At 41.4% G+C, this 16,349-nt stretch overlaps 1 protein-coding gene across 1 annotated transcript in view; it reads left to right on the top strand.

Moving 5' to 3' along the window:
* GNPTAB (N-acetylglucosamine-1-phosphate transferase subunits alpha and beta) overlaps positions 1–11,828 on the top strand; it is an 85,797-nt gene extending 73,969 nt beyond the window's left edge. Inside the window, exons 19-21 of the mRNA XM_023187173.1 lie at positions 2,025–2,192; positions 7,502–7,592; positions 10,040–11,828. Of these exons, the coding sequence (XP_023042941.1) occupies positions 2,025–2,192; positions 7,502–7,592; positions 10,040–10,117 (337 nt within the window). The 3' untranslated portion in view covers positions 10,118–11,828. The remainder of the gene's footprint in view (positions 1–2,024; positions 2,193–7,501; positions 7,593–10,039) is intronic.
* Positions 11,829–16,349: the final 4,521 nt, after the last annotated feature.

The raw sequence follows: 16,349 nt of genomic DNA, 5'->3' as shown, positions 1-16,349 counted from the left end.
GGCTGGATCTCAGCTCACTGCAAGCTCCGCCTCCCGGGTTTACGCCATTCTCCTGCCTCAGCCTCCCAAGCAGCTGGGACTATAGGCGCCCGCCACCTCGCCCGGCTAGTTTTTTGTATTTTTTAGTAGAGACGGGGTTTCACCGTGTTAGCCAGGATGGTCTACGATCTCCTGACCTCGTGATCCGCCCGTTTCGGCCTCCCAAAGTGCTGGGATTACAGGCTTGAGCCACCGCGCCCGGCCTTGTCTTCCTTCTTCAGAAAAATTGAATCCTGATCGAATCCTTCTTCAGAAGGAAAACAAGTGATTTACATTTATTTACTTCCGTTTGTATTTAACCTTGTTTCATCTAAACACACCCACTCCATCACTGCTACCTGATTAAGTGAATCTCAAACATTGTATCATTTTAGCTCCATATTTTTTGTATATATAACCACAATACCATTATCACCCTAAAAAAAAATCAATAATGATTCCTTAATATGACCAACTACTTTGTCAATGTACACCTTTCACTCCTCTTAACTTTCATAAGGACTTATGTGTTTTTTTTTGGTTTTTAAGTTTGTTGGTTTGAAGTTAAATCTATGGGTTTTCCCTCCATCTCTCTTTTTTTAACCGTATAATTTTTTGCATGTATAGTATATGAAGAAATCTGATTATAGATTCTATAGCTATCTTATACTTTGTCCTTCTCTGATTGAATCCTAGTTGTTTGACATGTTTCTGTGTCTCTTGTATTTCCCATAAATTGGTAATTGGATCTGAAGGCTTGATTATCAGGTTTGTTTGATTTTTTTTTTTTTTTTAATTTTGGTGAATCTACTTCAAAAGTATTGGCACACCTACAAGCCATTTTAATGGGCCCTCAGTTTAGTGACCTTTGCCTTGAAAGGAACTTGAAACAAGCAAGGAAGCACCACTGTAATCTGCTTTTTTGCCAGAACTCTAGCATCTTACACCTTGGTTAGAGACATAGTAAGCAGAAATTATCAGATTCATAGAGTCTGTAGCTGTAAGGCACTGTCTGTCTCTCTCAATTATTTATATGATTTTTCTTTGTAATATAACTATCAGTTCAGAGAACTTGGTTTTTATTTTTATTTATTTATTTATTTTTTTAATCTTTTTGAGACAGTCTCACTCTGTCATCCAGGCTGGAGTGCAATGGTGCAATCTAAAGATTGCTCACTGCAACCTCTGCCTCCCGAGTTAAGCAATTCTTGTGCCTCATTCTTTTGAGTAGCTGGGATTACCGGCGCACCACCACGCCTGGCTAATTTTTTTGTATTTTTAGTAGAGACGGGGTTTCACCCGGTTGGCCAGGCTGGTCTCAAATTTCTGACCTCAAGTGATCAGCCTACCTTGATCTCCCAAGGTGCTGGGATTACAAGCATGAGCCACCACGCGTGGCCTTTAGAGAACTTGGTTTTAGGTACTTATGGATTGTCTTTTTTTTTTTTGCCTCACCGCAGCCTCTGCTTCCCAAGTTCAAGCGATTCTCCTGCCTCAGCTTCCCGAAGAGCTGGGACTACAGGCACGTGCCACCACATCTGGCTAATTTTTGTATTTGTAGTAGAGACGGGGTTTTGCCATGTTGGTCTCACTGGTCTCAAACTCCTGACCTCAGGTGATCTTCCCCCCTCTGCCTCCCAAAGTGCTGGGATTACAGGTGTGAACACCATGCCTGGCCACTGATTGTCTTTCCTAGCTGCCAACAGAATATTCTAGTCAGTTAACTACATTTATTGAACAATTAATTCAGGACACTCTAAAAAGAAGTCATTAAATTAATTTACTCCCATAGTTAAAAGGCCATCTACCCTAGTTCTCTTGTTTTATAGGTGAGGAATATCTAGAGAAAAACTCTATAGAACATCATTCCCCTAGAGAATCATATCAGCAAATATACCAACTTGGGACATAAGTCCATTTAAAATATATGTGGAATCCACATCGTTGTTTTGTTAGGTCAGGATTATCCATATGTAACTAATAACCCTGGCTCTCTGTTATTTCAGGAAGTTTGTTTGCCTGAATGACAACATTGACCACAATCATAAAGATGCCCAGACAGTGAAGGCTGTTCTCAGGGACTTCTATGAATCCATGTTCCCCATACCTTCCCAGTTTGAGCTGCCAAGAGAGTATCGAAACCGTTTCCTTCATATGCATGAGCTGCAGGAATGGTAAATTCTCATGTTTTATATATGTGTGTGTGTGTATGAGTGTATACATTATACATGCATATGTATCTATATGTTAGTGATGAAATGTTTTTTGTTTTTTTTTTAATTTCTTTTTTTTTTTTTTTTTTGAGATGGAGTTTCGCTCTTATTGCCCAAGCTGGAGTGCAATGGCGCAATCTCAGCTCACTGCAACCTCCGCCTCCTGGGTTCAGTAATTCTCCTGCCTTAGCCTCCTGAGTAGCTGGGATTACAGGCATGCGCCACCAAGCCTGGCTAATTTTTTGCATTTTTAGTAGAAACGGGGTTTCACCATGTTAGCCAGGCTGGTCTCGAACTCCTGACCTCAGGTGATGCGCCCGCCTTGGCCTCCCAAAGTGCTGGGATTACAGGTGTGAGCCACCATGCCCGGCCGAAATTTCTTTAATATGTTATTTGCTCTGTAATTTATTTGTAAAAGTATAGTTATAATTTTTATTGAGTTTAATATTTGAAAGACATTTATTTGCATTTTAAGGGATTTGAAAAAATGCATAACTGGGTTCTTTCAGTCTAGTTGGAACTTCATTTATTCAGCTGTTTGTTGACCAATGTGTAAGTGAAGGAATTGTTTAGTATAAAATGAGAGGTACATGAGGTTGGTATGTGCTGAGCTGATAGTCAAAGACTTTGGGGAAAATGAATTAAACTAAGTCCTGAAGGCAGAATCTCAGAAGTGGTGAGAAGGGAACAATGAGCAAAAGCTTGGAGGTGGGAATGATCTGGGCAATTTGGGGGCTAGCCCAGCTTAGTTGGAGAATTCATATGTTGAAATAGTGGAATGTAAACCTGAAAAGGTATTAGGAGCCATTTCATTCAGTACTTCAACAACCAGACTATCTGGTTAGCCTTTATAATCAACTGGGAAACTTTATAATGAGTAAAGGATTGAGTTAAACATTTTGTTTTGTTTTCTTTTGCTTTGAGACAGAACCCTGCTCTGTCACCCAGGCTGGAGTGCAGTGGCATGATGTCTACTCACTGCAATCTCCACCTCCCGGGTTCAAGCGATTCTAATGCCTCAGCCTCCTGAGTAGCTGGGATTACAGGCATGTGCCACCACACCCAGCTAGTTCTTGTTATTTTTAGTAGAGACAGGGTTTTGCCAGGTTGGCCAGGCTGGTCTCAAACTCCTTGGCTCGAGCGATCCTTCCGCCTCAGGCTTCCAAAGTGCTGAGATTACAGGCGTGAGCCACCGCATCCGGCCCTAATTTTCATTCTTATATTTGTTAAATCAGCTAATTTATTGAGTATCTACTGTGGGAATAATCACTAGCAGTATTGAGTGTTTAAGTAACAAGTACCTTACTAAGACCTTTTTTTTAACTTAATTGTAACATGGTACTTGACTAAGAGCTTTTCTTGCACATTCTCATTTAACTCTTCTAACAACTCTGTAGTAGGTCCATTTTATCCTCAGCACAGCAACAGGAAGTAACTTGCAGAAGGCATCTCGGCTCCTGAATGGGGGAGCCCAGGTATGAACCTGGGCAGCCCATTCACCAGATTCTGCCTACAACACCGGCTAAGTGTGCTTAATCATCATCACTGCCATCAGAATAGCTACGCTTTTTCTTGAGAACCTGTTGTCTGTTAAACACTGTGCTAGGCAAGATATTTACTCTCTACAGTTAAAAGTATTGTTATTGCCACATTGCAGATGAGAACATAGTAATGTGAGTTGAGTAACTTGCTCCTCCTGAAGTAGCTGGCAAGTGGCTGATCCAGCCTGACTCCCAACCCTCTGCACATTCCACTATATTCCAAAGCTGCTTTATAAGTTTTCTTCATCTTTCATTCTACTGCCATTGCCAACATTTAATTATAAAGATAATTTTATCTTTTGGTTTAGGAATGAGAGACAGGACTAGCTGGATTTCCTAGGCCAACTAAGAATCCCTAAGCCTAGCTGAGAAGGTGACCACTTCCACCTTTAAACATGGGGCTTGCAACTTAGCTCACACCCGACCAATCAGATAGTAGAGAGAGCTCACTAAAATGCTAATTAGGCAAAAACAGGTGATAAAGAATAGCCAATCATCTATTGCCTGAGAGCACAGCAGGAGGGACAATGATCGGGATATAAACCCAGGCATTCGAGCTGGCAATAGCTACCCTCTTTGGGTCCCCTCCCTTTGTATGGGAGCTCTGTCTTCACTCTATTAAATCTTGCAACTGCACTCTCTTTTGGTCCGTGTTTATTACGGCTTGAGCTGAGCTTTCACTCACCATCCACCACTGCTGTTTGCCGCCGTCACAGACCTGCCGCTGACTTCCATCCCTCTGGATCCAGCAGGGTGTCTGCTGTGCTCCTGATCCAGTGAGGCGCCCATTGCCACTCCTGATCGGGCTAAAGGCTCGCCATTGTTCCTGCACGGCTAAGTGCCCGGGTTCATCCTAATCGAGCTGAACACTAGTCATTGGGTTCCATGGTTCTCTTCCGTGACCCATGGCTTCTAATAGAGCTATAACACTCACCGCATGACCCAAGACTCCATTCCTTGGAATCTGTGAGTCCAAGAACCCCAGGTCAGAGAACACGAGGCTTGCCACCATCTTGGAAGTGGCCTGCCGCCATTTTGGAAGCAGCCTGCCACCATCTTTGGAGCTCTGGGAGCAAGGAACCCCCACAAGGAACCCCCTGGTAACGGGAAGATTTTTGGCCCTTTGCTTGCCTCTCTGTGCCAGATGCTAGGAATACTAAGATGAAAGGTGTGTGGTACCAGGCTTTGAGATGTTCACAGTCTATCCAGGGAGACAGATACTAGGCAAATTGTGATACAGTATATTGAGGGCAGCAATAAGAGTTCAATGCAGTTGGTGTATGTAGGAAGGACCAGCTGATTCTGTTACAGGAAGGTGATATTTGGACTTGGTTTTGAATTATGAAAATGACTTTTCCAGGTAAGAAAGAGCATTCCTGGTAGAAGAAATGGCATGTGCAAAGGCACAGAGGTGTAAGATAATCCTGTGTCAAGGAAAAAGATTGTGAAAGACTGTATTTGATTAGACTTTTTTCTTTTGAGAATGGACCCCCAGGAGAGAATTTTTTTAGATGTTTGTCATGATCAGACTTCATGATTTGAGATGATAACTAGTATTAGAGTGGAGGTTAGAGTGTTGGAGAAGTACTTAGAGTGGGGCAGGGTTAACTGGGGGGAGGGAGTCGATAAGCATTTCAGTAGTCCTAGAAACAGTCAGGTGTGAACCAAGGATACAGCCCAGGCAATAAAGAAAAAGCAGTAGACGAATTGGGAGACATTTTAAAAGGGAAATGGGCAGACCCTGGCACTAGAACTCCTCGCTGTCTTAGAGTTGGGCAAATGAGACAATTAGGATGAATATTGCTGCTGTGTTTATGTTTTTATTTTCATAAGGAGAAGTTATTACTGAATCATGCATGGTCTTCTCTCCCAGAAATGACAAGGAATGGCTTCTCACCATTTTCACTTTCCCTTAACTCAGAGGAAAAAGATCTTTAGGTGGTTCTAAGTGTTAACTCCCCAAATCCAATTTGTGACTAAATTTACCCTCAGAGGTCTATTTGAATAAGAAAAGAGTAGGCTTAAAAGTAATTTGAGAGGTCCTTGATTTCTGTGCTGTACAAATGGTGTGAATCAGGTGTGGGTGCTCTCGCAGTCATTCCCCTGCCCTGGGGGCTGCTTGCTCCTCGTCCTGCTCAGCTCTGCATCGTCTCTCACTGCTAGCCCTGCTTCCTAGAAATTGTCTTGTTTCTCTTTTCCTCCATGAGTTCCCTGCCCATCTTTCCCTAGTTGCCTGCATTGACTTTCTTCCTGTCCCCATAGAAGCCCATTCCTTTTGGGGTATAGCACTGCACAGCCATCTGTCTGGTTGTGTTTGTCTCTCCCGATGGACTGTGAGTCCTCTTCCAGGGCAAAGGTGGTGTCTTACTGCTGAGTCCACAGTGCCTCCCTAGTACATAGCAGGCGCTCATTTGATGGGTTCTCTTGCAGCTGGGGCAACACGTTAACTGTCTGTAGTCTGTGGCTGCTTAGCTCTTTAAGAATCCACATTGATTCTGAATGACACTAGACATTAGTTGACAGAGCTGGTTATGATCCTATTAACAGATGTGGGAAATATGGGGGGAAGACCTGTGTGTGGGAGAGTGCCATTTTGGATATGTGACTTGAGGTAGAGACATCCACACCCAAACAGTGGAAAATGAGAATCTGTAACTCAGCACAGAGGCCAGAGTTTGGTAATTACTAGCATATCTTCCAAACCTATGGTAAGCATTTTTATTTAATCTTCATAACCAATTGTTCATTATTTCCAAATTACAGATGAGGAAATGGCTATACTGCCTCTTTTTATCCCCAATATTCTGTTGGCTCCAGGTCCAGTTGATTCTACCTCAGGAATGTCTCTTCTATTGCTTATTTCTTTTCATTGTCACTGCTTCCTTTCATGCCTGGTCTAAAACTAAAATGCCTGCCTTTCTTATTTGTCCATCCTTCAAATGGCCACCATGTTTACCCTGATTATGTCACATACACCCCCACCTGTCTGTTTCATCCACTTTCCCACTAGAGTGTTCTGTCCAGACCCACTGTGTGGTTTTGCAGAGCAGCTACAGTTCACACCTTCTTACCTTCACCTGGCTTAGCTCCCCCCATGCTGCTGCATGGATTCACTCCACTCAGTCCTGCAGGGTCCAGCTGGCCACTGTGCCACTCTACTGCTCCTTCTCTTTCTCATCCTTATGCTTCCTGTCCCCTTCAAGGCTCACAGGAAATGCCGCCATCTCTGTGGTGCTGTCCTCATTTCTCTAAGTTTTTCCACAAGACTGCTTTTGATAATGCGTATTTTTGTCTGTCTTATGTGACGGCAAGTCATCAGTCAGCATGTCAGCAACGCCTCAGGTTTCTAAACACTTAAAGCAGGGACTTCATCTTGTTCATCTCTCCATATCCACAGGAAGTATTTATCAAGTAACTGAGTGAATAAATAAGTATGAATGAATAAAAATGAATGAAAGAGTGGTTTTGTTTAAGTGCCAGAAGTAATTTTCTTTTGAAATCCTCTCCCCTGCCTGAATAACTTTACTAATTCAAGTATAATATTTACTATGACATAAAAAATCTGAACTCATGTTGGAAATGTATATTGTGTGAGCATTTTAGAATTGCAAGACAATGTTTTTGTTTCCCAACATAGTTTTTATAAAACTAGTACATAAATAATGCTTAACTAATTGTAGTGAAACCATACACAGAAGTACATAGTTGCTTTCTTCTCTCTCTGCACAGGAGGGCTTATCGAGACAAATTGAAGTTTTGGACCCATTGTGTACTAGCAACATTGATTATGTTTACTATATTCTCATTTTTTGCTGAGCAGGTAAGTTTTATATGTTTTGTGTGGATATTAAATGGTATTTCTTGGTATACTAGCGTCTGAATGTTTTAGAAAATGATATACACTTACAATCAAAATTTTAGCTTCTCTTATTGTCTTATAGCTCATATGTGAATATGTTAAATATGTTTCACAATATTCAGGCAGCAAATATAACAGTCTTTTATTCATTTCTCTTCTAAATCCATTACCGGTATTCTTTTTATCTGGAACTCAACAGATTAACTTGTAGATACCAGGCTAAAACCAAGTAGCTCTAAGTATTTATAACCAAAAAACCATCTAGGATCCTTATCTAATGTTAATTCTCTATGGGTCTCCAATTTTCTTCCTCTCTTTCACCCTTCCTTGAGTGAGCACAGTGTCTTCAGACATCCCACAGTTCCATTGTGTTGTCCCACTCACACCGGTAGCTCCCATTTATCTTTCTTTCAGTTGCTAGGAGTTCTCCCTCCTCTCTCCTCCTTCCTCCTCTCCTCGTCAGCCCCTCTGCACCTGGGCTTTCCTCTGCATGCATGTACACATGCAGCCTCCTTGAGGTGAGCGTCCAGAAGTAGGAGGGAGATTTGTGAGGTAAAAAGAAAGGGATAAGAGAGTCCTCATTAGGCTATTTACATATGAAATACTCTGAAGAAAAAGGATTAAAGGAGGGGAATGGGCATCTTTCCCGACCTGACTTGGGTTGGGCAAGTGACTTGGCCTCTGCCTCCAATCAAGGTGACTATTGAGTGGAGCTTTTCTAGCTGTCACTCAGATGAAACATACACCAAATTGACTTATACCAAGAAGGACAGGCACCCAAGTACTGAGAGCTTTAGGATAAACGAATGGGCTTCTTGCTGCAAATGGAAGGAAATTCAGGAAACAGACTGGGCAGGTGAACAGGACAGCATCTTAACCTTCATCTGCTTCCCAGGGATTGTACATCTTGTTCTTGATGTTTGTTACCATTGTTCCTGGCAGGTAAAAGTCTTATGAAAAATCTCAGAAAGGCTGTGCCTGCTTTTAGAACAGGGTCCAGTGAGGAACCTTTGAGTCTGCTGTGCTGACCTAGGATGGGGAAGGAAAGGACCCCTGACTGAAAGGAGCAGTCGTGGTAGTGGAAAGGAAGAGGAGTGTTAGTCTTTCCTCTGTGTCATCTGTACCAGCAGAGAACAGGGAACTAGAGAGGCAGGAAGAGGGAAGGGAAGGGCAGGTTAAATCCCAGCACCCTGCTCTCTACCTACCGGAGTCAAACTCCTTCCTCCTGCCATACCTACCACCTTCACAAACAAATCAGCCAATGCTGCCTCTTCCTTCCCTCCCAAATCCCAGTTCATCATTCAGTCCATGGTGGCTTATGTTTGGACAAAGCCCTGCCTCCACCTAGAGATGAAGGAACAAGCCAGTCCTACATGGTTGGGGAGAGGGAAGACAGGGTAAACATAGAGATCCTAGATGGAAAACACAAAGAGCACATTTTGGGCCGGGTGCGGTGGTTCATGCCGGTAGTCCCAGCACTTTGGGAAGCCAAAGTAGGCAGATCACTTGAAATCAGGAATTCACGACCAGTGTGGCCAACATGGTGAAACCTCATCTTTACCAAAAATGCAAAAATTAGCTGGGTGTGATGGTGTGTATCTGTAGTCTCAGCTACTCGGGACGCTGAGGTAGGAGAATCGCTTGAACCCTGGAGGTGGAGGTTGCGGTGAGCCAAGATCACGCCACTGCACTCCAGGTTGGGCAACAGTGAGTGAGACTCTGTTTCAAAGAAAATAAACCCCACATTTTTAAATTGAAATTTTATTATAGTGTTGATTTGGTTTTCTGTTTCAGATGTATTATGGGCAAACTTTTTATGAGGACAAAAGTATTCAAGTTCTAAGCTACTAATTTACAAATGAACTTTTATATTACAATCCATTTTAAATTGGGTGTTGCCTGTGTTCTCCAATGATTGTGATTAGGTTAAGTAGCGGGGGAGAAATGCTGGTAAGATTTTCAATATAGGTGTGTGGTTTTTTTTTTTTTTTTACAAACGTAGTCATTTTCAAACCCAGAGACAGTGTCTTATTGCTAAATAGAGACAGTTTCCTTCAGTAGAAAGACTTGACAAATGGATATCTTGTAAATAAATATGCTTTGGTAATAGCTGTGTAAAAATCTGTAGTTGTAGGTCTTAGAAAAATGAAGCATGGGCCAAAATAATTTCAATCCTCTTGGGTCTCTTTGTGGGCACATATCTAGGCATATTGACCCAAAAAGCTATAAACAAAACTAATGTTTGTTTTTATTTTGGAGGAGGAATGATGGAGATTCGTTTGTTGTCTGTTTTTATGTATAAGATTGTGGAAATGATTAAGGTCATATGGCTCTTAGAAAGTATGATGCACTTATATTCTTTCATCAACGTGATAATTAAAATGTATTTTGTGTCTTTCATCATTTAGTTAATTGCACTTAAGCGGAAGATATTTCCCAGAAGGAGGATACACAAAGAAGCTAGTCCCAATCGAATCAGAGTATAGAAGATCTTCATTTGAAAACCATCTACCTCAGCATTTACTGAGCATTTTAAAACTCAGCTTCACAGAGATGTCTTTGTGATGTGATGCTTAGCAGTTTGGCCTGAAGAAGGAAAATATCCAGTACCATGCTGTTTTGTGGCATGAATATAGCCCACTGACCAGGAATTATTTAACCAACCCACTGAAAACTTGTGTGTTGAGCAGCTCTGAACTGATTTTACTTTTCAAGAATTTGCTCATGGACCTGTCATCCTTTTTATTAAAAGGCTCACTGACAAGAGACAGCTGCTAATTTCCCACAGCAATCATTGCAGACTAACTTTATTACGCGAAGCCTATGCCAGCTGGGAGTGATTGCTAAGAGGCCCCAGTCTTTGCATTCCAAAGCCTTTTGCTGAAGTTTTGCACTTTTTTTTTCATTTCCCATTTTTAAAATAAGTAGTTACTAAGTTAACTAGTTATTCTTGCTTCTGAGTATAATGAATTGGGATGTCTAAACCTATTTTTATAGATATTATTTAAATAATGCAGCAATATCACCTCTTATTGACAATACCTAAATTATGGGTTTTACTAATGTTTAAGACTGTAAATAGTCTTAAACCACTAACTACTGAAGAGGTCAATGATTGACATCTGAAATGCTTTGTAATTATTGACTTTCAGCCCCTAAGAATACTATGATTTCATGTGCAGGTCTAATTTCAAAGGGCTAGAGTTAGTAACAGTGCTACTTGCCAGATGTAATTATGTTTTGGAAATGTACATATTCAAACAGAAGTGCCTCATTTTAGAAATGAGTAGTGCTGATGGCACTGGCACATTACAGTGGTGTCTTGTTGAATACTCATCGGTATATTCCAGTAGCTATCTCTCTCAGTCAGTTTTAGATAGAACAGAGGCCAGCAAACTTTCTTTGTAAAAGTCTGGATAGTAAATTATTGCAGGCCGTCTGTGTCTTTGTCATATATTCTTCTTCTTCTTTAGTTTTTTTCAAACAACCCTCTAAAAATGTAAAAACCATGTTTAGCTTGCAGCCGTACAAAAACTGGCCACCAGCCAGATGTGACCCTCAGGCCATCATTTGCCAATCACTGAGAATTAGTTTTTGTTGGTGGTGGTGGTGATGGTGGTTTTTTTTGTTTTTGTTTTTTTGTTTTTTTTTTTTTTGAGACAGAGTCTCGCTCTGTCGTCCAGGCTGGAGTGCAGTGGTGCAATCTCAGCTCACTGCAATGTCCGCCTCCCGTGTTCAAGCAGTTCTTCTGTCTCAGCCTCCTGAGTAGCTGGGACTACAGGTGTACGCCGCCACACCTGGCTAATCTTTGTATTTTTAGTAGAGGCGGGGTTCCACCATATTGGTCAGGCTGGTCTCGAACTCCTGACCTCAGGTGATCCACCCGCCTCCGCCTCCCAAAGTGCTGAGATTACAGGTGTGAGCCACTGCGCCCAGCTAAGAATTAGTATTTTTATGTATAGTTAAACCTTGGCATCTAGCCATATTTTGTTTATATCGTAATACAATGAATTTGTGAAGCCCAGATTCCATGAGTAACTCTGACAGGTATTTTAGATCATGATCTCAACAATATTCTTTCAAAATGGCATACATCTTTTGTACAAAGAACTTGAAATGTAAATACTGTGTGTGTGCTGTAAGAGTTGTGTATTTCAAAAACTGAAATCTCATAAAAAGTTAAATTTTTGTCTGACACTTTGATTTTTAAATCTTTGAGGATTGAGTTTACTGTTAACTCAGATTCAGCAGTTACTTGAGTGCCTTTACTGTGTATCAGGTTCTGTGTTGAATATTACTAAAATTAAGTGGAAAGTAAGGAAAGATTAGTATTATACAGAAGAATGTTGCTTTATAGGGGGGAAAATAGTTTCTAAATGGACTTTTATCATATGGTAAAAATTTAGGGTATGTTGGTATCATTATAAAAGCTGAGATTTATTCTAGAAAAGTTAGAGAAATGAACATGTGTCTGTAATGACGATTTCTGTGGTTAGATGAATATAGTCCATACCTAATTAGGAGCTTGATAATGGGATGGATAATACAATCATAGGCTATTCATAGACTCATTCTAATGATTCTGTGATTCAGTAGACCATTAGAACAGAGGAACCTCAGAAGTTGATGAGCAGTCAGATGGTCAGAACCAATTGTTCAAATGAAATCCTATAGAAGGTCACTATGTGTTTTAGTTTTTTGTGCTGCTGTAACAAAATACTTCAGACTGGGTAATTTACAAAGAACACGAATTCGTTTTCTTATAATTATAGAGGCCGAGAGTCCAAGATCAAGGGGCTAGCAGGTTTGGTTGTCTGGTGAGGGCTGCTTTCTGCTTTTAAGATGGCTTCTTAAATGCCGTGTCCTCACCGAGCAGGAGGGCAAGAAGGCACAAACTGCTTCTGTCAAGCCCTCTAAAAAAGGCATCTAATTGAATTCATGAGGGCTCTGTTCCCATGACTTATTACCCTCTGAAAGCCCCACCTCATAATACTTTTAAATTGCCAATTAAGTTTCAACATGAATTTTGGACAGATAAAAATATTAACCACAGCATTCTGTGACACAAAAGAAGGAAGGCTGCTCCTCCTGCCTGATTCTCAAGGTGTTGCCTCTAGCTCCCAGGCCCTTCAGGCAGAGTTTCAAAACAACTGTCTGGACCAAGCCTTGCTTTTTATCATCAAGGACACCAAGGCCGGGGGATGACATGACTTGCTCAAGGTCTTACAACCAGTTAGAGGAAGAGGTATGGTGGGAACCCAGGTTGTCCCTCTTTCCTGTCCCCACCAGCCCATGCTGCCTCCCCAGGACTGTGGCACATATGGGTGAAGAGCACACCCTGCAGTCAGACTACAGGAGTTCAAGTCCTGGATCCTGGACACTGCTTGCCATGATTTAGCTTTCTCTGCCAAAATGTGATGATGGTAATTATGAAAATTCTTGTAAAACACTGTTGTCCAGGCCAGAGGTGAGGCTCCTAGTCTAGTCATCAGGGTGAGATTATTACATTGCTCTTAGCTAAAAAAGTGATACATTTTCTAATTAGAGGATTTTTTTTAACCGACCTTATGTCTTCAAAATTGTTTTTTTGTTTGTTTTTGGAGACAGGCTCTCACTCTGTTACCCCAGGCTGGAGAGCAGTGGCGTGATCTCAGCTGACTGCAGCGTCAACCTCTCAGGCTCAAGTAGTCCTCTCACCTCAGCCTCCTGAGCAGCTGTGACTACAGGTGTGCTCCACCACACCTGACTAATTTTGTTTATTTTTTTGTAGAAACAAGGTCTTACTATGTTATCCAGGCTGTCTCAAACTCCTGGGCTCAAGCAGTACTTCTACTGTGGCCTTCCACGGTGCTGGGATTACAGGTGTGAGCCACTTCACCTGGCAAAAGTGTTCATTTTGAAAGTTATTTCTACATATACCAAGAAGTATACAAATAGTAACAGATCAAGGATTTAAACTGAAGTGTAATCACTACTTAGGTCAAAACATCTAAGGAGGAAACAGCACCAGTCCCACACAAAGTCTTCCAGAGAGCAGAAAAAAGGAAAATAGAGTATCATCCAACTCATCCCTTGAAACACAACCCCAACACTTAACACTTGGCTCAGATACCACAGGACAAAAACCATGGGCAGTCTACTGCAAAAGAATCCCAAACAAAACATTAGCAAGCCAAATTCAGTTATTCCCAGAAGAACAACACTTCACAGTCAAGTGGGGCCTACTCCAGGAATGCAAATTTGGCCCAACACTTGAAAATCAATTCACCACATCAGCAAGACCAAAAGAGAAACGATGATGATCTCAACAGATCTTTCTTTAAAAAAGACCATAAAAATTGTTAAAAAGACCAATAGATGAATTCTTATCTGCTCAACAGTTATCAAGACTTTGCCACATTTATTCATGCTCTATCTGTTTTTCTTTGTGATATATTTTAAGGGAAATCCCAGGCTTCATTGTGACAGGAGTACAGAGCCGTGGTGGTTAAAGGGATGTGAAGGGGGCTTTTCGTCAGTCTAATTGCTTTTCTCCTCTCACTTGCCCTAAACAGCTACATCTTACTGCACACAATCTATGTGCTAAATGCTTTAAGTTCATCATCTCATTTCATCCACAACATATCCCCATTTATCAGTGAGGGAACTGGGGCTTAACTAGGTTTAGTGTCTCATCTCAGGTCTCACTATTAAGTAATAGAGACAGCTTTTCCACCCAAGTCTCTACAAAATTTTTAGCCACTACATAAACGTGGATTCCAAGGGACAAATCTAACTCAAGCTTCTTAAGAAAAACAAAGAGGGTTACAGGAGGAAGATACTCTTCCTGAACCGTTACTCAGTACCGTCTATCTGTGCCTCTCTATGCACATCAGCTTTTCTCCCCTTGGTGAGGACATGGCATTTCCTGGCTCATATACTCCAGAGAGGCAGGAAGTTTCGTCTCTGGCTTCAAAATAGAAAACCCTGGTGGGAGATGAGTTACTGTGATTGGCTCATTCTGGGCTGTGTGCCCACCTCTGTAGCCAGAGGGATGGAGATTTTTACCGAAGGAAGGAGGGGAGTGATGCTGGGCCGACAAAAACATCACCTTCCAGTTTCACAGATTAGAGATGGTGTAGGTGGAAGACCAAGTTCCTGGATTAGGTACTCGAGGTGAAGGCAAGCTGCCATACTTGAAAGCAATTGGAAAAATCTGTTGATACAGAGAGTACAGTGAACCTTGTAAATTTTTCATTACTGAAAGGATTAAAAAAAATGTAAAGCATTCGTACAGTACCTGCCACGTAACAAATGCGCCATAAATGATGGCTTTTATGATTCACAATTGGTCCCAATTGGAATCTTGCTTCTCCTCTCCCGCCAGCCTCATTCTTGGCCTCTATACTACATGAGCCACATTGCATTTTCCCAAATGTGCTGTGCACTCTTACGCCTCCATACCCTTATACATGCTGTTCTTGTTATCTACTGAGTAGTTTATGGAGACATTTCTATGAGTTTTTAAAAATTATTATAAATAGAGATGGGGTCCCACCATTTTGTCCAGACTGGTCTCAAATTCTTGTGCTCAAACGATCCTCCTGCCTCAGCCTCCAAAAGTCCCGAGATTACAGGCATGAGCCCCACTGCTCCTGGCCTCTAAGATTTCGACTATATTACCTGAGTTCTTCAAGACTGAATAAGGAAAAAAGGGATGTAATATTTAGGTTTTCAAACAATCATGACATGATTCTACACCACTGGTTACTACAGAAAATGGGAAAATGTTTTGTTAGGAATCCAGATAATTGAAATAAATGGGTGATGATCTATATGGGAAAGTATTAACAATGTGGTCATCTAAGAATGAATACTGAGACAGGTCTTGAAATATTGGTGTGTCTGTTAAAAATTATCTGTAAATTACCTGCTGAAGCACATGGTGAAATCTCCAGACATGCTCTTTATAGCAGTGAAATGCCAAGGTGCTGGAGATCATCTTGGGAAATTTTTACTACGAATAAAGATGAAAAATGACAGATGATCTTCTGTAAGGGTCACTAGGAAAAACAGCTGAGTATGATGATGTAGTGAATGGAACTACTTAATAATAACAGCATGTATAAGGGTATGGAGGCATAAGAGTGCACAGCACATGTGGAAAAATGCAATGTGGCTGATGTAGTATGAGGCCAAGAAAGAGGCTGGCGAGAGACGCAAAGCAGGATTCCAATTGGGACCAATTGTGAATCATAAAAGCCACCATTTATGGTGCATTTATTATGTGGCAGGTACTGTACTACGCTTTACAAACTTTTTTTGAATCAGTAATGAAAAATTTACAAGGTTCACTGTATCCTGTATCAACAGGTTTGATGTAGTAATGGAATTACAGGAATGAGTCTGGGAGTCGTCGTCAGTCATTCCTTGCCCAATACACTGGTGTATTTAAATGAGCCAGTGGATTGCTGAGCATCATAAGAGAATTCAAAACAAAACAGTAAACAGGAGGGTTCCTTTGAATTTCTTACTTGAACTAGGCAGTTGAAAAGTGATTGGCATCAATAAGATCCTGAAGCCTTTGCCAAATATTAAAGAAGTAAAATATAGGCCAGGAAAGTTGGCTGATGCCGGTAATCCCAGCACTTCGGAAGGCTGAGGTGAGAGGATCATTTGAGCCTAGGAATTTGAGACCAGCCTGGGCAACATAGTGAGACCCCATCTCGGCAAACTTTT

This window comes from Piliocolobus tephrosceles, chromosome 10 (assembly GCF_002776525.5).
Source record: "Piliocolobus tephrosceles isolate RC106 chromosome 10, ASM277652v3, whole genome shotgun sequence".
In the NCBI taxonomy this organism is placed as follows: Eukaryota; Metazoa; Chordata; class Mammalia; order Primates; family Cercopithecidae; genus Piliocolobus; species Piliocolobus tephrosceles.
The sequence above is the reverse complement of the archived record's forward strand: the minus strand, read 5'-3'. Positions and strand labels throughout refer to the sequence as shown.